Source organism: Myxocyprinus asiaticus, chromosome 21 (assembly GCF_019703515.2).
Source record: "Myxocyprinus asiaticus isolate MX2 ecotype Aquarium Trade chromosome 21, UBuf_Myxa_2, whole genome shotgun sequence".
Classification (NCBI taxonomy): Eukaryota; Metazoa; Chordata; class Actinopteri; order Cypriniformes; family Catostomidae; genus Myxocyprinus; species Myxocyprinus asiaticus.
In genome coordinates this window covers 25,164,698-25,192,065 of record NC_059364.1, presented here as the reverse complement: position 1 = coordinate 25,192,065, position 27,368 = coordinate 25,164,698, and the positions used below count along the sequence as shown (strand labels likewise).

The 27,368-nt window shown below is 38.8% G+C and overlaps 1 protein-coding gene across 2 annotated transcripts; it reads right to left on the bottom strand.

The window, feature by feature from the left end:
- Window positions 1-212: 212 nt before the first annotated feature.
- Window positions 213-26,063, bottom strand: si:dkey-103j14.5 (isoaspartyl peptidase/L-asparaginase). Of its 2 annotated transcripts, none has more exons than XM_051647638.1 (7): window positions 25,964-26,063; window positions 24,223-24,428; window positions 20,889-21,031; window positions 9,888-10,045; window positions 4,679-4,797; window positions 4,363-4,473; window positions 213-618 (listed from the first exon to the last, which is right to left on the bottom strand). In XM_051647638.1, the coding sequence occupies exons 2-7, from the start codon at window positions 24,407-24,409 to the stop codon at window positions 413-415; spliced, it is 924 nt and encodes a 307-aa protein (XP_051503598.1). In that variant the 5' UTR covers window positions 24,410-24,428; window positions 25,964-26,063; the 3' UTR covers window positions 213-412. The 2 variants fall into 2 exon arrangements, with proteins under 2 accessions (XP_051503598.1, XP_051503597.1); XM_051647637.1 differs by having other exon boundaries at window positions 24,223-24,447; window positions 25,964-26,046.
- Between the last annotated feature and the right edge of the window lie 1,305 nt (window positions 26,064-27,368).

The following is a 27,368-nucleotide window of genomic DNA, read 5'->3' as shown; positions in this document are numbered from 1 at the left end:
ACTGAAGGCAGTCTCTGAAGTCAGTTTTCAAATGAAACCCCATTCATACTTCATATAACAACTTAAAAAAATCTTTGTGAATATAATACATATTTCTGATAACATTACCAAAGGTTAACTTGATCTTTTTTTTTTTTTATAATTATGGGTAAACCTCATCAGACCATACACAGAGCTGGAGATTGTTTGTCTCTGTCTTGATAAGAAAGAGCTTTTTTTTTTTTTTTTTTTTTTACATTTAATTCAATCAGTCATGACTAACCGACACAAACTAATGGAATCAACTAATTGTAAATGTAATTAACTGCACACACACACACACACACACATACACACACACACACACACACACACACACACACACACAAAAAGTCAATTAAAATACATTTGAGAAAAAAAGACAACAATGTTGTCATTTCAGCGTCTCCTTAAATTCTTCATCAGAATTTAACCCGTAGCACAGCACGTCCCCCTTTACAGAAGCCCAAGCCATGCGTGGTGTGGTGAACCTGGCGGCCCAGTCCCCCGTTGGGGACACAACAATAGCCCCTCCACCTCCCTGCACTCTCTCTCCCATGTACTGGAGTGAGGTGTCGGCGGCTACTACAGCTGATTTCCCTGCATTGCACAAAGACAACAATCAAGTGTGTCAGTAAACTTAGCAGGACTTTATTTCGCTGGCATCAACTAGCCATTAATTTTTACTGTTCTCCCTCATAAGCATCTTTTGGGTAATGTTCTACAAACTAAATAATTAGGAACTGAATAATGAACTGAATAATTAGGACAGAGGGATTTTTAAATGATTATTTTAAGTTAAAATGAGGCTGTGAACATCTGTTAATCTTGCAGTACGTTACCATCATATTCGGCAATGCATTTTTATTGTCCATCCTGGAAATGTTTGACTATATTCCATTAGCAGTTTCATTCCACACAAAGGGATAGTTTACGCAAAAATGAAAACGCTGTCATCCTTTCTTTCAAACCCATATAACTTTCTTTCTTCTGTGGAACACAAAAGGAAATGTTAGGCATTTTGTTAGTCTCAGTCACCATTTACTTTCATTTTATATTTTTTGCCATACAATCAAAATGACAGGTGACTGAGGCACTCATTCTATAGTATCTAGCATCTACTTTTGTCTTCAACGGAGGAAAGGAAGTCATGCAGGTTTAAAAAAATAATAAAAAATACATTGAGAATATGACAACAGAATTACATTTTGGGGGAAACTATCCCTTTAAAAACATTGTACTATTATTTTCCTGGAATGCTGCACAAAAGAAATGAAACTCTGGTGCATTCAATCTCTGTGTGCTGTATGATGAAGTACTGCACTAGTTACAGAAATGTCCTTGGACATGTAGCAGGTCACAGAGTGAACAAAATAAAACCATGCTGCTCTCACGGTTGCTCGTTCCATCATTCATACTATTGCAGGCTCCAGAAATGGAAGACTAAGCCTTTTTGTCCACTTGAAAATACAATAACCCTTAACTGTCTTTTGTTTGTTTGTTTATTTAAACCAGAGTTCCACATGTAACCATTCAAACTAGTAAAAGCTACAGTAGGTGAAATGGTTGGTTTTAATAACAAGTGAAATAATTGATGCTATTAAAATTAACTGCCATAGAAAAACAGAAAGCTCACCCTTGCAGTTTACTCAGAATACAAATGCCAACAATAGTGTGCTGACCCCTCCACACTGTTTATACAGACAGACAGACACACACACACACACACACACACACACACACACACACACACACACACACACACACACACACCTCATTATCACCTGCCCACATTGGCAGCCCATCCGATCCTTCCTGCCTCACACACCTATTAAAATGACTGGCAATAGCAGCATCAGATTGTGGTGAAGGGAAAGGGGAAGAAATGACAGAGATCTTGTGAGCTAAAACAATATAAACACAAATTGCATAAAAGTAAAAACACAATTAAAGGGGCAGATAAGTAGGGAATAAACAAATTTTCATTCAAAATACAGGAGGCACATTTTGTAAAATGTGTCCTATTTCGAATTAAATCTCATTTAGCCATGATTGCATATTTGTCTATGTTACATAACGACAATTATAGTGGAAGACAATCAATACATCATAGAGCTGACAAGTGATCAAGATGGTAATGAGGAAGGCTAATCTGGACCTTCTCTCTGCCTGATGATAATTTGGAATTAGAATTTCAAAAGGTTCATTTAAGTTTTAAAAACATTTGTGCTGTGGATTACAGTTCTACTACCAGTTCAATGATACATTGTCTCTTTAAGGTGACTAATTTCCACTGCATTGCATTTAATTTGAACATATTTCATAACTGGTCATGTGTATCTGAGTTATTGATTAACCAGGCATCCAACTGAATCTTGACATATGGGTAGTTGACATGCAATACTTTTGGAGAGTTGACATGCCCTGTGGTGTAACATGCTTTGCTTCATCTAAAACTATTTTAAACAACATTTTGCTACTTTTTTAATAATTATCATGTATGCCCCTTTTATGACCTCATTTTAATTGAAAGACATTACATGTATTCACTGAAAAAAAGGAAAGCAGCTCTATTGAAAAATATTAAACCAGTACACTTGAAATAAACTTAATATGAGTCTGAGATGAGAACATAATTATATTGCGTAAAGTCCAAGTGATATTCAACACAATCATCAAAAAGTGATATGATCACATTGCTATGAAATGTTCAAATGGATTCAGACTTCTAATGGAAGGTGTTCACTCAACGTGATTGGACACTATGGTCCTAACAAAGTTCCCGACGTGGTCTTCTGCCGTTGTAGCCCATCCGCCTCAAGGTTCGACGTGTTGCGCATTCTGAGATGCTATTCTGCGCACTACAATTGTACAGAGTGGTTATCCAAGTTACTGTAGCCTTTCTGTCCACTCAAACCAGTCTGGCCATTCTCCACTGACCTCTCACATCAACAAGGCGTTTCCGTCCGCAAAACTGCCGCTCACTGGATGTTTTTTGTTTTTGGCACCATTCTGAGTAAACTCCAGAGACTGTTGTACGCGAAAATCCCAGGAGATCAGCAGTTACAGAAATACTCAAACCAGTCCATCTGGCACCAACAATCAGATCACATCTGACGATTGATGTGAACATTAACTGAAGCTCCTGACCTGTATCTGCATGATTTTATGCATTGCACTGCTGCCACATGATTGGCTGATTAGATAATCACATGAATAAGTAGGTGTACAGGTGTTCCAAATAAAGTGCTAAGTGAGTGTATGTTCACTTAATCCAATTGTGTTGGGACTATGTGAATAATATTTGTTGTGTCAACATACTGCTGAAACCGGATTGGGGATTTCACATTCGCAGCATGCTTTGCGTGGGACTAGATTGGGAGAGTTCATTTTAAAATGAAGTGTTATTTTAATGTATTTCCACGCAAAATGAAACAAGTAGGAGACATGTTAGTGTTAATTTTCTGTTACGTTGGGATTTAGAGGAGTTTTTGTCATGCAGACATTTTTTGGAGGTACCATTGTGGTATCAAGAGTAGAGCTAATGGTTAAGCTGAGGTTGGGTACATTACTACTCATATATCAGTGTGTATTGCTTTTCTCATGTAGCAAATACTGAGGGATCATCAGTATGACTGACTGATTGGGGATTTGTAAACTCTCAGCAGCACGATACTTATCATATAGTACAAAAAGTATATATATATATATATATATATATATATATATATATATATATATATATATATATATATGCTTATGTGTTTGTTGCTAGCTAGCAACAAGCTGCAAGGTTCAATAGAGTTATTCGAACAGAAAAAAAATTTTTAAGTTAGGTTAACTCAATTAATTTAGGTTTTCGCTACACAAAGTATTTCAGTAGAGACTACATTTTGATTTCATATCAAAGAAACTCATTTTCATTGTGTAGAACCAATGTCCACAATTGAATTAGGTTAAACCAAAATTTTTTGGACAAAATTGTACTTTTAAAAATTTATTTCACACAGCAGGATCATTTTAAATGAATTAATAAAGGGAAAATGGTGATTTAAAATTGTAAAAAACAATTGGTGACCACAGGACCTAAGATATACACTTTCCTCATTCATTTTAATCAAAACATCTTGTTGAAAATTGAAAAGTAAAATGCTAAAAAAGTTCATGGACACTTCATATGTCAACTACCCAAGAAAAAAAAAAAAGAGCAGTTTTATCTTACAAAATAGATTAGACAAAGAATTAATTAAAAACAGCAAATATGTACACTTATGTACCCCAAAAGGTAAACAAGAGTGCATGTACACTCACATACTCATTAGGATTAGGGTAAAAGTTTCATACCTTGCTCCATATGAAAGAGGATTAATCTGGCTAAGGTGACTTTGAGAATAGACTCTCCATGACCAGTACAGGACACCGCGCCACTTCTGTTGTCTGCATATCCACCAGATCCTTATCGCACAGGAAAAGACAGCAGGACACACTGAGTCGGATCTTAATGTGTTACCTCAGGAGAAAACACTCTGACAATTGAGTATTGATCAGAGCTGACACCTTCAAACCAAAATGGCTCATTCAACTGTGGCACTACTGCTTCAAAATTAATGTTGCAGTGACACTGAGATTATCTCAGTCCTATATCTCTGATCAGACTCACCTATAATAGGAGAATCTCCAACTCTTCCAACCATTTTGTTTCTGATTCCACCAGTGGATGTAGCACACGCCACATTACCGAAAGAGTCCAGCGCCACGGCTCCAACTGTATCATGGCCCCTATAATTATAAGAAAAATTGTCTACAAGGTTCAATAATAAAATATTAGCCCTGTGATTTTTCCTTACATCTATAATTTTATGGTCTCAGACAAGGTATTTTAAAAAAGGTGCTTTGATGTGTCTCAAGCTCAGTCCCTCTTCATCAGACAGACTTCTGTCCTGGAATTCAACCTAATATGGTACATTTATAAAGCAGATAATAAAAAGAATAGAAAAACCTCAGACCCTCTTCCAAATTTAGTCCCCGAGCAATTATTTTTGTTTCTTTTGGAATTTTCTTCCCCAAAATGCACATTGTACTATTCTGGTGATGTGAGAGATGTTTGAAAGGCAGCCCGTTAATGACAGCCTCACACAAGCTTTTAAGCACACCCGAAATTGACTCATCATCATCTGCCTGTCAACAAAAGAAGAGAGTGAAGATAAATGCCCTTTGCCACTCGGAATCACTGCTGCTAGTCTTGCAAAGAACACTCGGAGATTGCAGAGAAAGTGTTGCATCAGTTCTGATATTCCTACAGACAGACAGACAGAAGAATGCATTGTTCTTTACAAAGGTACTCGATTCTTATGATCTGCAAATCAGTCTTCCCTGCCAGTTCACTTTAAAGGAAATAGGATGGAGAGCGGAATGTGGGATGAACAGAGACTCTTGTATTTCACAGGCTTTATATACGATGAAACTCTGATTAGGGCACCAGTGCTGCGGAAAACAAGCACATATGAGTTTGAAGCAGTGTGGAGGACGACAGCTCAAGGTGAAATGAAAGAAAACAGCCTCCATGTCGTTTTCCTTTGGAGAAATGGGAGAGCAAACAAGCTCCTCGTGGAGAATATTTGTCTGAAGCAGCTGGCGAGGAATCACTTGTCAGGTTCCAGAAATGAGGCATCAATCATTTTTGACAGGCGCTTGATTGCTCTTTTAAATCACTAGCAATGCCTGGATCTTGCTCATCAGTTCAGGTGAAAATGGCACTGAAAAGCAGCTTGATGGTGGACTGTTTTTCACATTTCAAAGTATTCGCAGAGTTTCGCAGTAAATCTTCACACATCCATAAACAACCTAATGAAGTGTGCGGAATTTGGAATTAGAACAGGTGGTTGTCTCAACTTTTCTAACAACTTTCTACAGACTGATCACTAAAGATTTATCATGAAATGTACATTTAAACATACATAATGTAATAAAGATGAAGTGTGTTATGTCTGCAATGACACCAGCATCACCAAATGAAATTAAAAAATAAATCACAGCTTTCAAATCAATTCACCCCATCTTCTTTTCGTTGCACAAACTGCACCAAACTCACACTACTGATCTAGCCAAAGTTGTTGTGCTGGGCTTGACAGGCTAAACAAACTTTTGATAGCACCACTGAGCCATAGAGTTACACTTTTAGGTGAAATCAACCTACAAATAGCTTACTTACAGTTGACACTGCATATTGTGCTGAGAAAAAAAAAATAACATAAAAATTAAATGCATCAGCTTGAAAAAAAGAAAAGGTGAACCAACAGTTGAAAATTATATTATGGTGTCAGAATAAAATGTTTTAAAAAGGTGAACCAACAGTAGAAAAATACATTTTGGTGTCAGGAAAATATGTTTCGCACCACTTTTTGAATCAATGGGCATGAATAGTATAGTAAAAATGTACAAAAAATACCAATAAATAACTATACAAATGAACAATAAATTGCTATAAATAACAATAACTAACTAACTCGGGGGTCCAAAGCGGCCACATACACAGCTAGAAATGGCCCTGGGTCGTAATAAATGTGATAGTAAAAAAAAAGTTCACAACATCATAGTGAGTGTTATGAGTAGTTATGAGCAGTTCTTTTCACTTGCATTAATGTTATCAAGTGTGTAATCACTATCAAATGACGCTTTCTCTTTTCAAGTGACTGTTATAATCGTTTTTCTCTATTCTGATTCACAGTCTCCAATCAAATTAAAGTGTAATTTAACAATAAAAATAAATAAATAAAAAGCCAGATAAATATGCCTTACAATGTCTCTCTTTATTCCAACCCACATAAGGATTTGATCATTTTGACAAGGAGGGCGTGGCCGGACCGTGATGGAGCACGGCTGGTGCTGAATCAGCTTATCAGTGCTGGCCGTGCTCCATCACGACCCGGCCACACCCTCCTCGTCACAATGATCAAATCCGTTTATGGGAACATTTTATCAAAAACCGTGCAGTTCATGGAAATCTCCCTTTCATTTCTATGGGAAGTTCTGCAGAGCTTGTCAGAGTGAGCAATGGTTACCAAGGTGGGCAGAGTTTAGCGAAGAGTGAATTGCTTTTAAATGAAAATTCTGTCACCAATGCTGTCATTATCTACCCACCCTAATGTTGCTTGAAGTTTGTATGACTTATTTTCCCATATTATTAAAACATCAAAGCAATGAAATGCATGATATTGACTGGCTGTCAAATACAGTTGCAAATTTGCTTGGTTTATTTAAAAATACATTATTTTATGTAACAAAATATATTTTGTCCAGATTAGGTGTATTTTTGTAGGCTTTGCAAGCTCAATGAAAACTTAACCACTACACTTACAGTACTTGTGTTACACTTATAAATATAACTACTAAGTTGTTAAAAAAGTATTCTTTGTTCTCTTATCTCACATATAGGTCACCAAGTGAGCAAGGACTGCCACTGGTGTCCACTCAAAGGTATAGTTGCATGACACCAGTGTCATAAATTATTATATCACTTAGAGTATATTCAAAAGGTGCTGTAATCTGGTGTGATATCCACTGTTTGAATGGGGAGTACTGACACATTGGTGACTGTGGTTATATAAAAGCACAGTTGAACCACCTTAGCAAAAGAAGCTGTATAATCACCTAAATGAAGGTGGAGGGTAACTGAGTTCTAGGGGCCATGTGTTAAAAAGCCAATGATGCCAGTGCAGGGTGAGCAGAGGGAGGATATCAATAATGAAGCCACAGCAGGGAGGAATGAAAGGCTGTAGCCCAGCCAACTGCCACTTAGCACCTCCACAGCACTATTTTTACAGACTCCCTCAGGGGCTGGGGTTACACCCCGCCATGGCCATGACTCCACCACTACTCAACACTCAGCTTGGGGAAGTGGAGGTGGCAGGTTATGCTGCTTTGCTGGAGCCCTCACCGCTCTACCTGCACTGCCTCAGGGCCTCAGGGTATGACCTGAGCTCTGTACAGGGGCAGCATGTCAATATGTTGCCATTCTCAGCCCATGGCCTCAATGTCATGAAGGACCACTGTCCTAAAAGCATTCGACTCTACCATATATTGTTAAAAAAATTTAATAAGAGTCATACCATACATATTTTATAATTTAATTTCTTCTTTGAGGTATACTTATAATGTTTGTCATATTTTATATAGTCACTTCTATGTAAACGCACTCTTCACATGTGAAATGAGTAAATTTTTGCAACACACAGGCTGCGAGTCTGCTGTTAGGTCCAAATATAGTGCTGCCCCATAACTCAGTGCCAATTCACACTGAAATGTGTCACCCAAACTGTTAAAGTTAAACTAAAATGATCAGGGATGTTGTTAAAAGCAAACTTCAGCTGTTCGTTTCTAACATCAAGATCCTTCGGAAAGCATATGCAGAGCAGCAGGTGCTACACACTGCCAAGAACCTAACAAGGTTTGTCAGACTTCCCTACATTTTACTTTTATCAGTAGTACTTCTTGTGTTTAGGAATAATGTTTTCTTTTTGGTCTTGAATAAAAGTATCTATCCTACCTCTATTACCACACTATGACTGGGCGGACCAAGTTTCTGAACACTGAATGGGTGTCATTGATGTTTAAATGTGAGTGGTCATGTGTTACAGGGATAGTTCACCTACAGTATGAACAAAGGGATTTAACCACTGGAGTCACATGAATAAATTTTATGCTGCCTTCATATGCTTTTTAGATCTTCAAAGCTCTGGCCACCATTCACTTGTATTGTATGGACCTACAGAGGGAATCTTGTTCACCTAAAAATGACAGTTCTCTCATCATTTACTCACCCTCATGCCATCCCAGATGTGTGTGACTTTCTTCTGCAGAACACAAATGAAGATTTTTAGAAAAATATCTCAGATCTGTAGGTCCATAAAATGCAAGTGAATGGTGGCCAAAACTTTGAAGGTCCAAAAGGCAAATGAAGGAAACATAAAAGTAATCCATATGATTAAAACCACATCTTCAGAAGTGATATAATAAGTGTGGTGAGAAACAGATCAATATTTAAATCCTTTTTTACTATAAATTTCCACTTTCACTTCCACATTCTTCTTCTTTTGACTTCGGTGATTCGCACCTACTGGGCAGGGATGAGAATTTATAGTAAAAATAATTTTTTTTTTTATCTGATTCTCATAACATATCGCCTATGAAGATATGGATTTTACCACTGGAGTCATATGGATTACTTTTATGCTGCCATTATATGCTTTTTGGATCTTTAAATTTCTGGCCACCATTCACTTATATTGTATGGACCTACAGAGCTGATATGTTCTTCTAAAAATCTTTTTTTGTATTCAGCAGAAAAAAGAAATTCATACAAATCTGGGATGGCATGAGGGTGAGTAAATCATGAGAATTAAAATTTTTGGGTGAACTATCTCTTTAATGTATGCACCTGTCTGATATAACTTTTGCAGCTTACTCTGGATAAATGATCTATTTTGGGCTGGTGAGGAAGTTTTAAATAATTGAAAATAACAGTATGTTTCCAATACTACATTAAACTCTTTTATTTTAACAGAAAAATGAGATTTCTCATGATATAACCCCTTTAAAAGACCACTTCTTCCAAAAAAAGAAAAACACAAAAAAAGGCTCAGCAGGGAGGTTGTCAAAGGAATAGTTCAATAAATGCTTTCTCTGAAAGCACACAAAACACATCTTTCCAAGAAGACTGTTGACAATTTTCTCTGTAAGGTCATCAAAGTCAGTCTCTCAGATCAAGTGTGTCAGGAAATCAGCAAATGGAAAACATCTAAGAGCACTTAGAGAAAACACAGAAAATTAAGGCTGGCAAAAAGCAAACCAACAAACATGAAATTACCCACCACTGAGAGTTGAAGAGCTCTTTGACGCCGATGACATACTTCTTGTAGTGCTCCCACTCTTTACGCTCCAGCTCTGTCACCAAATCATGAGCTGCTGGAAAACCAATACGCTCTGCAAACATATTCGCCCCTCTATCCGTCAACATGACATGTTCCGTCTGAGTAAAAACCACATAAAAAACAATTGCAAAGAGATAATTAGCTGACATGGTGCTGGCTTAGGACTCAATTGCAGAACACGATTGGACTTGATGGTAGCAGGTGCTTTATTAAAACTCAAAGAACAAAAAACAAGCTGAATCCAGACAAGGTCCAAAAACTCAAAATCTAGGAAGGCTTGACTGGCACTTCAAAAATAGAACAGAGATACTCCAAACTAGTGATGTTAGAACTAGATACTTAACAAAGAGCTGGGAAAAACAGGAGATCAAACATCGGCTAGGCAGCTAGGCTAGAACCCACGACAATCTGGCAAAATAAAACTGGTGACAGAGAACTTTAATACACTGGAGGGAAATAAAAATCAACAAACAGGGAACAGATGAGGCTGATAATCAAGGGAGGCCGCAGATAGGCTGGAACATTCATGTGATCACAAGGAGCGGGAAAACTGGAACCTGAGTGAGAGAGAGAGTGAGAGAGACAGAGAGAGAGAGAGAGATCCACACACATGCACACACACACACACACACCTAGGAGGCAGGAGGTTACCTGACAGTACCCCTCCCTCTACGGACGCCACCAGGCATCCCAACCAGGGCATCAGGGTGGCGCTGATGAAAGTCTCTAATGAGAGAGGGATCCAGAATAAAATGAGCAGGCACCCAACATTGCTCTTCCCGGTCCACAATGTACTGTAGACCTCTTTCCTGATGACGGACCTTGAGTAGCCTTTTGACTGAGTAGGCCATTCCTCCATCAATGTGTCTGTGTGGGGGAGGGGTCTTGGTGGGTGGGGAGAGATGACTGGATCAGAAGGATTTAATATTGGAGACATGGAAGGAGGGGTGTATTCTCCTGAGAGAGTGGGTGAGTCTGAGATGCACAGTGCAAGGGTTAATAACCTTGGAAATGGGGTATGGGCCAACGTACCTCGGAGCTAGGTTGCGAGAGTCAACCCGTAGTGGCAGATCTCGTAGAAAGCCAAACCCTCTGTCCAACGTGATACCTAGGGGCTTTTCTGCAGAGATGGTCCACATGCCTCTTGAAGAGTGGTACCGAGAGGAGAAGCTTAGCCTGGGCAGATCTCCAGGTCCTGCGGCACCAACGGACAAAGGACTGAGCTGAGGGAACCACAAACTCCCTCTCCTGTGCCGGGAAAAAGGGTGGCTGGGGTAACCCACTGAACACTGGAACGGAGAGAGGCTGGTAGAGGATACTGGTAGTGTGTTATGGCGTATTCTACCCAGGGGAGCTGTTGAGACCAGGTGGAGGGGTTTTCAGATGGCAGACATCGGAGGGTAGCCTCTAGTTGTTGGTTGATGCGTTCCATCTGCACATTAGTTTGGGGGTGAAAACCTGAGGAGAGACTAGCAGAAGCACCAATAAGGGAACAGAATGCCTTCCAAAACCCTGAGGTGAATTGTGGGCCTCTGACAGAAACTATGTCAGTGGGAATACATGAGTAATGAGGAGCTGTGCAGTCTCCTTAGAGGAGGGGAGTTTGGCTAGGGGAACAAAATGGGCAATCTTAGAGAAACGGTCGACAACAGTCATGAGTACAGTATCCATCAGAATTAGGGAGGCCAGTTACAAAGTCAAGGGCTATATGGGACCAGGGCCTACGTGGAACGGGGAGAGGGTGTAGCAATCTTGAAAGGGGTTTGTTGTTGCTCTTGCTCTGAGCACAGACTGAGCAAGCTGTGACAAATTCCCTGACATCTGTAAAAAGGCATTGAGAGGACAGAATAGGCACAGGGTTAGGCGTCTCCCCCTCAGGAGTGAACTGGCGGGTCAGAGCATCTGGCTTACCGTTCTTTGAACCTGGATGGCAGGAGAAAACAAAGTTAAACTGGAAGAAGAAGAGTGCCCAACGGGCTTGTCTGGAGTTTAACCTTTTAGTGGTCTTGACGTATTCTACATTTTTGTGATCCGTCCAGACAATAAAGGGGTGCTCAGCTCCCTCAAGCCAGTGTCACCACTCTTCCAAGGTGAGTTTAACAGCCAGAAGTTCTCAGTTGCCGATGTCATAATGTTGCTCTGAGAGGGTCAGACGATGAGACAGGAACACACATGGATGCAGCGTCTGATCCTTAGGGCTCCTCTGGGAAAGCACAGCCCCCACGACAGTCTCTGAGGCATCTACTTCCACTATGAACTGTAGTGCAGGGTCAGGGAGGGTCAGAATAGGTGCAGAGATAAATTTCTCCTTTAAACTGGTGAACACAGCAGTGGCAGCAGGAGTCCAATGGAAAGGAGAGGTGATGGACGTAAGGGCTGTCACTGAGGCTGCCAGAGATCCAAATCCACGCATGAACTTGTGATAAAAGTTAGCGAAGCCCAGAAAACTCTGCAACTGTCCTCTGGTGAAATTCACATTTCTTGGCTTTAATAAAAAGCTTATATTCCCAAAGATGTTGAAGGACTTGCCTGACATGATAGATGTGTTCCTTGAGGTTGTGTGAGTAGATCAGGATGTCATCTAGGTAGACAAAGACGAAGCAGTTGATCATGTCTCTGAGAACATCATTGATCGTGGATTGAAACACAGCAAGGGTGTTAGTGAGGCCAAAGGGCATTACAAAGTATCCGTAGTGACCTGTGGGCGTGTTAAAGGTGGTCTTCCACTCGTTCCCCTCCCGTATACGGACAAGATGGTATGCATTCCGCAAGTCCAGCTTAGTGAAGATCTAAGCACACTGAAGTAGGTTGAATGCAGTTGACATGAGGGACAAGGGGTATCTATTCTTGATTGTGATGTCATTCAATTCTCTGTAGTTGATGCAGGGTCTAAGGCTCTTGTCCTTCTTTCCCACAAAAAAGAAGCCACCTACAACTGGAGGAAGAAGTTCAAATGATCCTGGTTGCCATGGACTCTTGGATATTTTTGTTCATAGCCTCCATCTCTGGAGCAGAGAGAGAGTAGAGGCAACCCCTGGGAGGAGTGGTGCCAGGAAGGAGGTCTATGGTACAATCATAAGGGTGATGAGGTTGCTCTGGACTTACTGAAGACACTTTTCAGATCCTGATATTCAGGGGGCACTGAGGACACATCTGGACAGCCTTCATCCAGAGGCGGCGCATAGGATGGTGATGCATGGGCAGCCTTGAGGCAGTGAGACATGCAATATGGACTATGTTGCATGGGAGGTGTGGTCATATGTCTGTCTGCGGGAGAGGGAAAGTGGTAAGGCTCGCCACCTGGGTTGTAATTACTCTAACACCTGTCTTTCATTATAGTGTTGTCGGAGGGAGACCTGATAAGGCACGCCAGAGCATCAGAGTGGGAGAGAGACAGGTGTTACAGTAATTACAACCCAGGTGACGAGCCTTACCACTTTCCCTCTCCCGCAGACAGACATATGACCACGCCCCCCATGCACAGACTCCAACTGAGAATGGTGTTCTTGGACCAGTCAATCTGGGGATTGTGTCGAACCAGCCAGGGGTGACCTAGGACAATGGGAATCTGGGGGCTAGGAATGAGAAATAATTGCAGTGATTCTCTATGATTGCCAGAAACCATCACAGAAATGGGAGCAGCGACTTGGGTGACAGAATAACAGTCTGCCATTCAATGCTTGGGCTCCACGAGGCTGTTGCAAGGGGATAACAGGAAGGTCCAAGCTCTCCACCAATGCAGAGTCAATAAAACATTCTTCAGCACCTCAGTCGATGAGGGCCTGAAGGGAGTAAGACCAGGTTGACCAGAACAGGGTTATGGGGAGCACAGTGCGGGGTGCAGAGGGTTGCTGTTGGACAGCGCTCACAAGTAGCCCCTGCTTCACTTGTGTGCCACAGCTTTTAATGGGCAGTTACCTTTGTAGTGACGGACTTGACCACAGTATAGGCAGGCATTGGTGGCCCATCGCCACTGGCACTCCTCAGGAGACAGATGGGCGCGATCCACCTGCATGGGCTCAGGATCGGCGGAAGTTGGTGCCATGGATGCTGAGGCAGGAGCCACCCGAGTGAATGAAGAACCTCCTCTTGCCTGCCATCTTAGCCGAAGACGTCAGTCCACTCGCTCTGCAAGGTCAATGAGGCTGACAAGGTTTGAGGGAAGATCTCGAGAAGCTAGCTCATCTTTCAGAGAATCAGAGAGACCATTGTAAAAGGCATCAAATAAGGCTTTGTTGTCCCGAGGGCATTTAGCTGCTAAGGTACAAAATTGAATGGCATAATCTAAGATTGCTCGGTTACCTTGCCTCAGCCGGAAGATTTCACTGGCTGCCTCCCTCCCAGAATGGGAATGGTAGAAGGCCCTCTTCATCTCTTCAACAAATAATTCATAACGGGAGCAGACGAGGGAGTTGGATTCCCAGATGGCGGTTCCCCAATCTCTAGCCCTCCCCGACAGCAAGGTAATTATGTACGCAATCTTGGAGCGATCAGATGGGAACTTGGAAGGCTGAAACTCAAAGATCATTGAGCACCGAGTTAGAAAAGAATGACAAATTCTTGGTTCACCTGAATATTGCTCTGGAGATGGCAGGTGAGATTCTTGTCTGGGGTGACAGGTGGGTTGGGGGCAGTGATCACAGGGACAGACTGGACTGGCTGGACTAATGAAGGAGCAGGCAGCGCCTCTGACAGCTGCACTTGGAGTTTGGCCATACCTTCAGAAAGGGCCTTAAGTTGCTGGTTGACAGACTGGAGGCACTGGTGGTGATGACCCAGAAGACTTCCCTGGCTTTCAGTTGGTCTGTGTCTGCTGAGTCCATCTTCTGGCCAGATTGTACTGACATGGTGCTGGCTTAGGACTCAATTGTAGAACACAGTTGGATTTAGTGGTAGAGGTTTATTCAAAAAACTCCAGGAAACAAAAAACAAGTCGAATCAAGACAAGGTCCAAAAACTCAAAAGCTAAGAAGGTTAGACTGGCACTTCAAAAATAGAACAGAGATACTCCAAACTAGTAATCTTATAAATAGATACTTAACAGAGAGCTGGGAAAAACAGGAGATCAAACATCAGCTAGGCAGCTAGGCTAGAACACACGACAATCTGGCTAAATAAAACTGGTGACAGAGAAATGTAATACACTGGAGGGAAAATCAACAAACATGGAACACTTGAGGCTGATAATCAAGGGAGGCCACTGATAGGCTAGAACATTCATGTGATCACAAGGAGCAGGAAAACTGGACCTGAGTGAGAGAGCGAGAGAGAGACCCCCCCCCCCCCAAACACACACACCCACACCTAGGAGGCAGGAGGGATCCTGATATTAGCTGTCTAACCAATTAAGAAATTACATACCAGGTATATCAACACGAAATATAAGTATTACAAAATAGTAAGTGTCCTTAAAGCCCCGTTCACACCGCCAGCAACATCACACAAGACAGCAACACCATCCTATTCATTTTCAATGAGAGCACAGCGACTTCCGGCGACACAAGCTGTCGCGACCGTTGGCGACACAGATCGCCGTGGGGAGTGACATGGCAAGTTGAGAAAATTTCAACTTTATGCAAATGACGAGCGACATTCCAATGAGTGAACACAGAGGAGCTTACGTCATCCGTCTTCAGGCAGGGTGAGTATGAGATACTGGAGTCGACTCGAGTGCAGGCAAGACGGAGAAGTTAAAAGTTTCTGTGAGCAATTTCACTGTTTTATATCATTTATCTTTAACCACATACATAGTTATTGGCTAATAAAATGATGCGTGGAAAACTGTGTTTTGATTCATCTATTGATATAACGTTCATCTTGTTTAATGATATGATGCATTAAGCACTGCTGCAGGTTATATAAAATGCTTTCCCCTGCAGAATGTGCATTTTTAGAGGCAAAAGAACTGATTCCTTGTCAAATTAGTATGATATCTTAATTATATCGGCAGTATCATCTGTAAACAACATTTCAAACGCTACTATGGACAGTTGTTCAGTCCACCAATAACATTAGAGCAGCGGCACTAGGAACACCCACCAGTGACACAATCGCAAAGTCTAGTGACATGCCGCCCACAGTGTGTCTTGCCTGTTTTGGAAGAAGTTAAAATTTTGATAAATGTAATTAATTTTGAAAAATTGTAATTGTACACAAGAATAAACTCACTGTCACTAGTGTAAAGGCATCTATTAATATGCAAGAAAGACAAGACCAATCACAATTCAGTATGCAAATAGATGTAAGAAAGTACAGCAATCACAATTCACTATGCATTTACATTTATGCATTTGGCAGATGCTTTTATCCAAAGCGACTTACAGTGTACTTATTACAGGGACAATCCCCCTGGAGCAACCTGGAATTAAGTGCCTTGCCCAAGGACACAATGGTGGTGGCTGTGGGGATCGAACCAGCATGTGCTTTAGCCCACTATGCCACCACCATTTATGCTGTTTGTTACATTTTAAATGCTAAACATTTTATCAATACAAGTCAATGGGATATTTTTAAACACCACATCCTTTTTAAAAGGAGTGGTGGTGGTGTAGTGGATTAAAGCACTGAACTGGTAAGTGGAAGGTTGTTGGTTCAATCCCCACAGCCACCACCATTGTGTCCTTGAGCAAGGCACTTAAGGTTGCTCCAGGGGGATTGTCCCTGTAATAAGGGCACTGTAAGTCGCTTTGGATAAAAGTGTCTGCCAAATGCATAAATGTAAATGTAAACATTTTAATCTTTCTGAAAAAAATATAAAGTTGACCAAAATCAAACAAAACAAAACAAAATCTTATATACTTGGACTAAAAATTATTTCAAATGAGCAACCAAACCTTCCACAAAACACTGTTACAGCAAAAAAAAAAAAAAAAGTTTACATCATATTCACTTTATTTCCATATTTACTGTGCACATCACCATGTGGAACAACTTATATTTATTTAGACAATACTCTGCTGTCTCTAATAATACAACTTAATATCTCTGTGTAACTCTGTACAACATCATACTAATTGTAACCATAACTCTGGTTTAGGAAATTTTTAAATATTAAAGTGGTTATTAATGTTATTTTTCTTTGTTGAATGCTGTGCATTTTAAATCACAAGCAAGAGCATGAGGTCAGTGAAGCATTGATCAAGACCTGATGAATTTTTAATACTGACTATTAAAGAGATCTGCCAATCCACTGTTAGGCCAAGGTCTTTTGGGGCAGTCAAGACAGGTGCTGAAGCTAATCAATTCGCATGTTTTCTAGGGGTTTTGTTTCCTCCCTGCCCACTCTCTTACAAGGTGAACTTTGGAGTATCAAGAATAAAAGTGGGCAATTGAAAAGAAACTTGAACATCTGTTTAAAAAAAAAAAAAGAAAAGAAAAAAAAATCAGAGAGATCATATGAATCATATGAGCAACGGAATTGTGAATTGAAGATACTTTCATACTTTTAGAGGAATATTCCAGGTTCAATACAAGCTCAATCGACAGCATTTGTGGCATAATGTTAATTACCACAAACATTTATTTCCACTCATCCCTCATTTTCTTAAAAACAAAACAAAAATTTAGGCTACAGTAAGGCATTTACAATGGAAGAGAATTGGGCCAATTTCTGAAGGGATTAAAAGGCAGAAATGTGAAACATATAATTTTATAAAAGCATTTACATTAATTCTTCAGTTAAAACTCATGTATTACTTGGGCTGTTTGTTGATGTTACATCAGAATCAGAATGAGCTTTATTGCCAAGTATGCTTACACATACAAGGAATTTGTCTTGGTGACAGAAGCTTCCAGTGCACAAACAATACAGCAAAAAGACTTAAGAAATAATAATACTAAACACAGGAAAAACAAAACAAAAAAAAACAACAAAAGAACTGGAGAGCTCCGCACTGAGGCGGCCATCCATGGCGCCATCTTGATATCTCGTCATCGCAACACATTTTTTAAATTGCACATACACAGAAATGGTTAGTAAGAGCTTTTATCCCACTAAAATCATGTTAAAACACATATTGTTTACTGTGGCATTCTTGTGGCTATGCTTTTGAAACAGTGAGTATTTTAATGTTTACGGATTGGCCCCATTCACTTCCATTGTAATCTCTAAATTACTTTTCATCTAAAAAAATAATAGAGAGAGCAGTAGCAAAGCAACTGTTGAAGGTAGTGAAAGATAACAATATTTTAGAGAAATTTCAGTCAGTTTTTAAAGAAAACCACAGTATAGAGACTGCCCTTCTTAGTATGTCCAATGACTTACTGATGGCGGAGGATGCTGGAGAGTACTCCATTTTAGTGTACCATTATTTAACTTCAGCGGTTGTTACAGTTGACAATTCAGTTTTAATTGATACATTGAAGAGAAAAGTTGGAATATCTGGGATGGCTTTAGATTGGTTTGTTTCATATTTGTCGAATTGGAAATTTATAATGTCTGTTGGAGGTGAGATGTCCTCCTCTTAACATTTTAATGTGTGCCACGAGGATCCCTGTTAGGGCCAATTTTGTTTTCTCTACATATGTTACCTCTTGGTTCTGTGATTCAAAAATACAACATACATTTTCATTGCTATGCAGATGACTTACAGTTATATTTGTTGTTGAATTCTAATGATCTGACTAATTTAAATGTTCTTCAAGCGTGTATAGCAGATATAAAAAATTGGATGGCATGTCAATTTCTGAGGTCAGATTGAGTCAGCACTTAATCAGGTGGTCCCAAATATTTAGCAGTTGGTTAGAAATTTGAGGCGTCTATTTTGACACAAATTAAAAATTTTAATATCACGTCAAGAAGTTAGTTCAGTCTTATCAGTTAAAGAACATGTCGAAGCAGGGGTGGACTGGGATGAAAATTCGGCCCGGGATTTTACATAGAAACTGGCCCAAAAGTTGTTGAGCGGGGGGTGGGGGGGGGGGGTTGCTGTCCTTTTCTGCATATCCCTGCCCCCTTCCGCATATCACGGCACCATTTTGTGGAACGTTCTCATTTCGCAGCCAGCCCACCGGGAAAAGTCCTGGTTCTCCCAATGGCCAGTCCGCCACTGTATCCAAGGTGAGACAGGTTTTCAGTTTTAGGAATACAGAGAAGCTTATTCATGCGTTTATTTTGTCAGTTATGGAACAGCCTGCCATGGGATATTAGATCTGCTGAATCTCTGCCTGTTTTTAAAATCTCATTTAAAAACACATTTGTATAGACTTGCTTTTACTACTTTGTGAATTTTTGCTTTTACCTTGTGTTTTACTGAGTGTGTTGTGATTTTATATTTTGTGAAGCACTTTGTGCGAAATTGCTAAAAAGTGCTATATAAATAAAGTTATTATTATTATTAAGTGCCTCACTATAACCCAGATTATTTGCTTTTTTAAAGAAAAGGAGGGATGAGTCAAAATTAATTTTGTAGTAGTCAACATTATGCCACAAATGCTGTTGTTTGAGCTTATCTTGTATTGAACCTGAAATATACAGTACCTTTAAGTAAATCTCAATACATTATTCCTAATTATTTCAATTACATTACAAATTCAATACATTTTCATGCAGAGTTACTTTTGGAAACTCTTGAGTGAACATGCTTGCTAGACAAATTAATAAATCATGAGGAATTTTAATATGAAATGTTGTCAGTCTGGAGTAATGGGCCCTTAGATGGATCTGAAATGATCGCAAGTACTGCGAGATGGTGTGGAAGAAGAGATAAGACTTTTCCATATTAAACCTGTTAATACGTTTTTACTATATAGCTACAAGTGACTTGCTGTAGTTTTGACCTGAGCACAGCAATACTGACAGTATCATGAAAAAGTGTCTCCTAATTTGATGGCTAGAGATTTCTGCACCGCATGGGGAGATAAATCATTGTATAAAACTTCTATCTATGCGATTACAAAGAGCACTGATTGAAATCAATCTGAAAATCAGCCCGCATTTATTTCCCTTTGAGCCTGGCTTAAAAAAGCTGTTGATGAAATGACAAGTTAAAGCTTTTTAGGCAAAGGAAAATCCTGAGCCCAAAGAGGTGTGATATCATTTGTCCTTTGAAGTCAATATCATGGCTTTTTTTGTTCATTTAATCTGTTATATAAAAAAAAATAGCAAAAAACTTAGGGTATTTCCAGCCAATGCCAAGTTTTACATGAAATCTTTAAAGCTATCTGCATTTAGGCCTCTCCTAATAAGAGCACACATTAAGCACTGGGTCTCTCATTATTTCCTTATTTAGTGTGAATATCAATTTTAGATATATCCTGGACATATTTTACAGCAACCATGTGATATTCTCCTACATTTAGCAATTAGTCAGGTTGACATAAACCTTTACTATCAGATTCCTCATGATGGAGATATAGATGTTGAATTTGAATTTATGTACAGTATATATATGTCACTGTACATGTACAGTGGGGTAAAGTCTGGGATTCAAAATTTAATTTAAACCTGGAAATAAACTGAAAGTTTTAGGATTTAAAAGAATGTAAAAAAAATTAAATAAAATTTATATGAAATATTCAAGATTATGCACAATTTCTAGTCACTAATCAAATAAGCAAATTAGTGACATGTTAATCCATTGGTACAAAAGGTCAGAGTTCCATGCTTCCATTGAAGCACACAAGATGCTCTTTGGAACATTCTCAAATCATGCTGGATAATATGGATCATCAGGTTTTGCACAAACATGTGGAGTCCATGTCAGCTTGAGTGACATACAGTAAAAGCAAAAGTGGGACAAATAAAATATAAAGAATTCAGAATTTCATATACAGCAAATCTTTCAATTTAACTTCTCTAACAAATTGTTATGCTGATAATACGATTTGTAATGATAAAATATTAGTGGCCTCAGACTTTTGGTCCCTGCTGTATACAGCACAGTATAACATTGTAAAAATTAATGCAATAATACAGTAAAAATTCAGTTATTTAAAGTATACCTTTTCCATCACAGCACGGGCAAGACTAACGGGGTTTGCAATGTTTCTCACAGAGGACACAGCTCCAGTGGCAAGTGTTTTCCCATCCATGATGATACTGTCTAGCTCCACCTCTCCATCAGTATTCAGGACTGCACCGTGACCTGCACAAGAAAGCTTTTACGGTCCAATTCTCAATGTTCAGATGTTTAAAAAGATACCTACTCCAGATTTCCCATAAACAGTGATTTACAGATAGACAGACAGACAAACAGGTAGGTAGAAAAACAGAGTACCAAATACAGTGTGTATTGGAAAAAGTGGCAGAATTCATGAACAACTACAGCTTACAGTATTTTTTAGAGAAACACTATTCAGGTGAGTAATACAACACAAAACAGAAATCTTACATCCTTATCTCAGTCATGGGGGATTCCAGGCACCCTGTTTCATTGACACTCCAGACTATACACTTAGATGTCTACCTCTTAGTACTCTAAATAGGACTGCATTAGTTGTCTATTGATCAGTCTGTGCCTCTGGCAACCCCAGTGTATAAAATTATCCTCTGATGAGCCACTGAATGTGCAGCTCTGATATGAAGCAGATCAGCCATTTCACTTATGTTACCCATCACAAATTAGATTGGCACAGACAGGCAGGGTGTGTTAATGAAGTGTTTTGTTTTGCCCCTGCTTTCCTCCTTGTAATCTGATAATTATTTGAGAACCTCTCAACTTACTCTCTGGATGATCATTACAGTAACAGAGTGTCAAGGGTGCATGCTGAAATACTGTCCTACTATAAAGTCACTTAACTACTGAATCTGCACTTCCTTTGATTGAAGTCTTTAATAGGAAAAAAATGCTGTTTAAAACAATCAGTATCAAGGACAAATGAGTCAAATTACAACATAAAAACATGTGTTAATGTTTATCTTTAAAGACCCCATGAAAGCAACATGGCTTTTAGTTAATGTCTATTAGATTTGAAGACATCTATATGCATGTGTACTCCTAAATATTGCCAAAATTACCCTTCAGCAGATATATGCCTTTAAAACGTACAATATTTATCTTTCAGAAAAACTGACCAAAATATTGATGACTACATAGATGTTTGTCCGATCAAATGCTCTCTACAATGCCACCTGAAACTGACAAGCAAGCAGCAAATCATGATTCATGGCTTTCACATAACAAAAGCCTATTGGGTATTTAAAAACTTGGAACAAGCACTTCGATGTGTCCCACCCAAACTTCCAGTTTCAATTGGAAATATATTAGTGCTGTTAGTCGATTAAATTTTTAATCACGGTTAATCGCATACATTTTCATAGTTAATTGTGATTAATCACAGATTTTGAAACTGCTGAAGTTTGACTCTACATACACTTCTTTTCCTGTCAAAATTAATTTAGAGAAAAAACAAAACAATTAAGAGCTGTCAAAAATTAAATTTTTAATCACGGTTAATCGCATACATTTTCATAGTTAATTGTGATTAATCACAGATTTTGAAACTGCTGAAGTTTGACTCTACATACACTTCTTTTCCTGTCAAAATTAATTTAGAGAAAAAACAAAACAATTAAGAGCTGTCAAAATTAACGCGTTAACACGTGATTAATTTAACGCATTTACTTATTAACCCATTTACTGTTAATACAGCATAAACCAGCATAAACACTAGTTGGAAGGGTGGAACCTTTGCGATGTGTCCACCCAGGGTCATTACACTGACGCACACATCACAATCACACACAATAATGATTCAGTGTCAGTGATGGGGAAAGGAGCTCTTAATGCTATTTGTAATACAAAACAAGCCTAGATGGAACTTGTTTAGAAAATCAAGTATTTTTCAGGCTAAGTAAGGTGCATTTTAATTACCACAGAAGCTCGCCAGGTCTCAGTTTAAAGCGGCACTTGATGCTGGCAGTGATGCGAATCATGAATGTGGCTTCACAACTGATGTAACAAAGCGGATAGCCATAGTCTTCCAGCTGAACAATATTGTGGAGGATTATAGTTTAAGATATTTAATGCCCATTGCAATGAATATACAACCCATGAGGAGACTAGTTCTTTCAATTAGTCAAACTCCCACTAAGACTTTGGGAAAGGTTTTATGTTACTTGAATTGGTGCCATTTTAGTGCATTTCTGTCTTGGTATATACTGTGGAAGGATTTGTTTGGAAAATGTTAATAAAGCATTATATTGTTACATATTGTTTTGTTGTCTTTCATATGAAGGAAATAAATGCATTTTGACAGGAAAAGAAGTATATTTAGAGTCAAATTCCAGCACTTTCAAAATCTGCTATTTATTGCGATTAACTACGGAAAATTATGTGATTAATCACGATTACATTTTTTAATCTACTGACAGCACTAAAAACAATATGTAACAATAATGCATTATTAAAATTTTCCAAACAAAGCTTTCCACAGTATAAAGACAGAAATGCACTAAAATAGCTCCAGTTCAAGTAACTTTAAATGTTTCCCAAAGTCTAAGTGGGAGGTTGACTAATTGAAAGAACTAGTCTCCCCATAGGTTACATATTCATTGCAATGTGCATTAAATCTCTTAAACTGTCACCCAACACAATATTATTCAGCTGGCTGACTGTGGCTATCCACTTTGCTATAGCAATCGCAAAGGCCGCAGTCATGATTCGCGTTATGGCATCAATGCCATCGTCAAGCGCCACTTTGAACTCCACACGAAAAGCACTGAAGACGTCTTGTTCTGCTTTAGCGCTGGCACCCATGTAATGATACTTCATCCGAATTGCCGTTTTGGTGATAGTTGATGTGCTTCTGTGATAATTAAACATCACCTACAGGGGCTGCAAAGTACTTGATTTCTCTCACAAGTCCCATCTGAGTTTTGTACAACAAATAGCATTAAGAGGTCCTTTCCCCATCACTTGATCACTGATAGTGTATCACTGTGTGTTTGTTTGTGGTGTTTGCATCAGTGTAATAATGTCCCTGGACACATCGCAAAGGTTCCGCCCAACTCCAACCAGTGTTTAGAACTCACACAGAGCTGAATAATATGTCAAAATCTCATGTCAAATTGGTAAATGCGTTAATCGTTAAACATTTTAAATTAATTGCATGCATTATGCGTTCAGTTTGACAGCTCTAAAACATATCAACACAGAAAATAAAACTGTGCTTGTCAAGTGATTTCATGGTGTCTTTAAAAAACTGTGGGTGAAAAGTGTCCAAACATCTCTGCCTAACTCTAGTGCAATTAAACATGCAGCTGAAAGGCCACAGTGGTTTTTGGAACCACATTTGTGCCTCTGCCTTGATGCAACAGGGCTGAAGTAACACTGACCTGCATCAAACACCGGGTCATCTTCCAAGGCGCTAACAGCTTTTTCTACAGCGTCAAGTGCGCTCCCCCCGTTCTTAAGGACAGCATCCCCTGCCCGAACAACAGCCTTGACTCCAGCCACAGATGCTTCGGCTAATGCATCCGGTATGGCCCAAGCTCCACCATGCACCACAATTGCAGTCTTCATCCTCAGTTTTCCTGCAGCCCTGAAGAAACAAACCTGTGCTGTCAGGAGATAGGATATTGCTAAGAGCCAGCACATTTTAATACATTGCCCTTGGACTGTACTGAGCTGTGTAATTTATTCAGATGGACACTGACAGAGTGGGTAAATGCAACTTTCACAGCTCATCTCCATGAGAAGGGCGGCTGGGGTTGTTTACAGGAAGAAGGTTTTCAGGCCCCTGTCATGTTTACTCAAGCTCTATTAAAGAGAGATGTAGAATGAAAGGAGCAATTCCCCTTGGTTTACCTGAAACAACAACTTTCATATGTTTAACAAACCAAAACTATGCCATCACTAAATGAACATTCTTTACAAAAATTTACCATGGTAACCATTGTGACTGCCAAAATACCATTGTTACACCAGTTACTGTAATTAAGCTGTGGAAATTGGTATTAGCCACTATCATCAAAAAAAAAAAAAAAAAAAAAAAGAAAGAAAAAAAATTACAGAAAGATTGTGTAAGCTTATTAGACTGTTTAAAGGAGGTATCGTATTACATTATTATTGGTTTTATATTAACAATAAACACTTGTTAGGGTTGGTACAAAAAAGAAAATAAATGGCTGATATGATAAATACTTCTGGACTTGGTAAATGGATACTATAATGTAGGCCTACTCCAGTCATGGGAATTTTTTCTAAATATTATTATTGACAGTAAGCATGTCTAAAATAATAATAATAAAAAATCAATATTCAGTGGTATCAAAAGAAAAAAAGGAGAAAAATAATCATGCATCTGGCAAAGTAGGCCTGTAAATATAAAAAATATACAATTAAACAATTCTTATTGCTTATTTACTGTATAAATCTAACGTCTAGTAGTAATAGTGCAATTCTGTGAGAAATACTGAAAAAAGTTTGTTTTTCATCTCATGGATTAAGAATCTAACCGTAATAATTAAGAAATGTATTGCACAAGAAAGGTTGACATCTTTGTCAATGGGCTGAAAAATATTATATTATGAGACATTCCAATTTTTCTTCACAGGTGGGTAATTCAGAAACATGGGATGTTTCCGGTTCATCTGTCATGGGGAAACTTGCGCATTGCTGCAATGATCTTAGAAGATTCTAGAAACTGTGTACCTATAGCTTACATAGTACGTAGACTGTATAAATATACCTATATCTGTTAACATACTTCTGATAGTGTAAAGGTGAAAAAGTCTTCCCACGCAAAAGTAATACTTTGCACCTCTCTGTGTGACGAAGTGCAATTGTATAACAAGCACATGCCAGCTCCACAAACTACTAACAAACTCTACGGTGAGTCTGTCGTTGGCATTTCACTACTGTACAGTGCAGCACACTATTTTTATTTTATTTTATTTTTAGTTTATAATTAGTATTATTAGCATACATTGAAGACACAACCAAAACAAACCACGAGTTTCAACTATAAACCGGAAATCAATTCATCAGATTTCATACGCATGGCAACTATATGAATTACACGAGGCGCTCTTAAATAGTGTATTACTACAAACACTAAATTAAATGTATACTCACTTTTTTTTCACAATGCGATGACTGGATTAAGTGTGTACATTTGGGGTTTCGCTGGCGGCACGTTACGTTAGTCCACTGGATGATCTGTAGCCTACTGTTGTTGACCAAGATCTGATCTGAGAACAGGGGCGCAACTACACATTTGTTAAGGGGTATGCAACATCATGTTTATTGTTCTTGATTGATTCTGAAGTAAGCCTCTCCATCACACATTTCTTTGCCCAATTTTTTGGGATTTAGTCGATAATTGATCCAGGTGCTGTTTAATAATTCCTAAGGTAATTTACTTACACCACATTCAATGGTTTTTCACATTGTGTTTGACATAGGGATGGGCGGTTCGATACTAAAGTATCGATACTTCCAATACTGATGTGGTATCAAGAATATCGATCCTCACATAAAAATATCTATTCTAAAGTTTTTTTTAACTAGTGATCTTTTTATTTAGATAACATGAATATTAAGGCATCTCATAAGCTTGTGGGAAAAAAATTATTATATTACCAAACAGTTGCACAGGAACTTTTTTTTTATTCAGCTCATCTTGACACAGAAATGCTAAAATACACTAGCAGTCAGGCAGCGTTCACCCTTTCAGTCATAGCGCTCGTTCAAATAGGGAGCAGTGCTTTCCTGAGATAATGACAGAAAAACAGCATCTGGAGTTATTCACACTAAATAATGACAAAACTAGATGTGACATGTATTAATGGGCTTGTTTGACAGTTTTTACAGGTTTATTTAAATTCAGAATTGTTTAAACATTGATAATGATCTTTAATCCTCATTAATAAATGATACTCTTATGAAAACTTACCATGGATTTACTGTAAAAAAAATAAAAAAAATAAATAAATATTGTATTAACCATGACTGTAGTAACCGTGTTTTTCTCTCTTTGGCAGAAAGCACAGGTTTTGATACAATTAACCATGGTTTTACTGCAGCATTACTGTAGTATCTATGGTAACTTGGTTTTAGTAATAGTAACCATATAACTAGGGGCAGTGGTAGCTCAGCGGTTAAGGCTCTGGGTTACTGATCAGAAGGTCGGGGGTTCAAGCCCCAGCACTGCCAAGATGCCACTGTTGGGCCCTTGAGCAAGGCCCTTGACCCTATCTGCTCCAGGGGCGCCGTATCATGGCTGACCCTGCACTCTGACCCCAGCCTAGCTGGGATATGTGAAAAAGAAGAATTTCACTGTATATGTGCAAATGTATAATGTGTGATGAATAAAGAAAATTATTATTATTATTAATTATTAATAATATCTGTGGTTAATTTTGAGGTTTTATATGTGGCTTATACTTACACATTTTTAGAGTAAACAAAGCAGCCAAATAATTTTCTGTTTAGGCCTATACATATATTTAAAAAAATTTAAGTCATATTTTAAGTTAAT

Bases quoted from the DNA above. Each gene is read 5' to 3' on its own strand.
- si:dkey-103j14.5 (XM_051647638.1), bottom strand. From the start codon at position 24,409: ATGAAGACTGCAATTGTGGTGCATGGTGGAGCTTGGGCCATACCGGAT. The intron at 21,032-24,222 runs GTCAGTGTTACT...TTTCTTGTGCAG, and splicing joins TGACCCGGTGTTTGATGCAG to GTCACGGTGCAGTCCTGAAT. The intron at 619-4,362 runs GTATGAAACTTT...TGTGCAATGCAG, and splicing joins CCTCTTTCATATGGAGCAAG to GGAAATCAGCTGTAGTAGCC.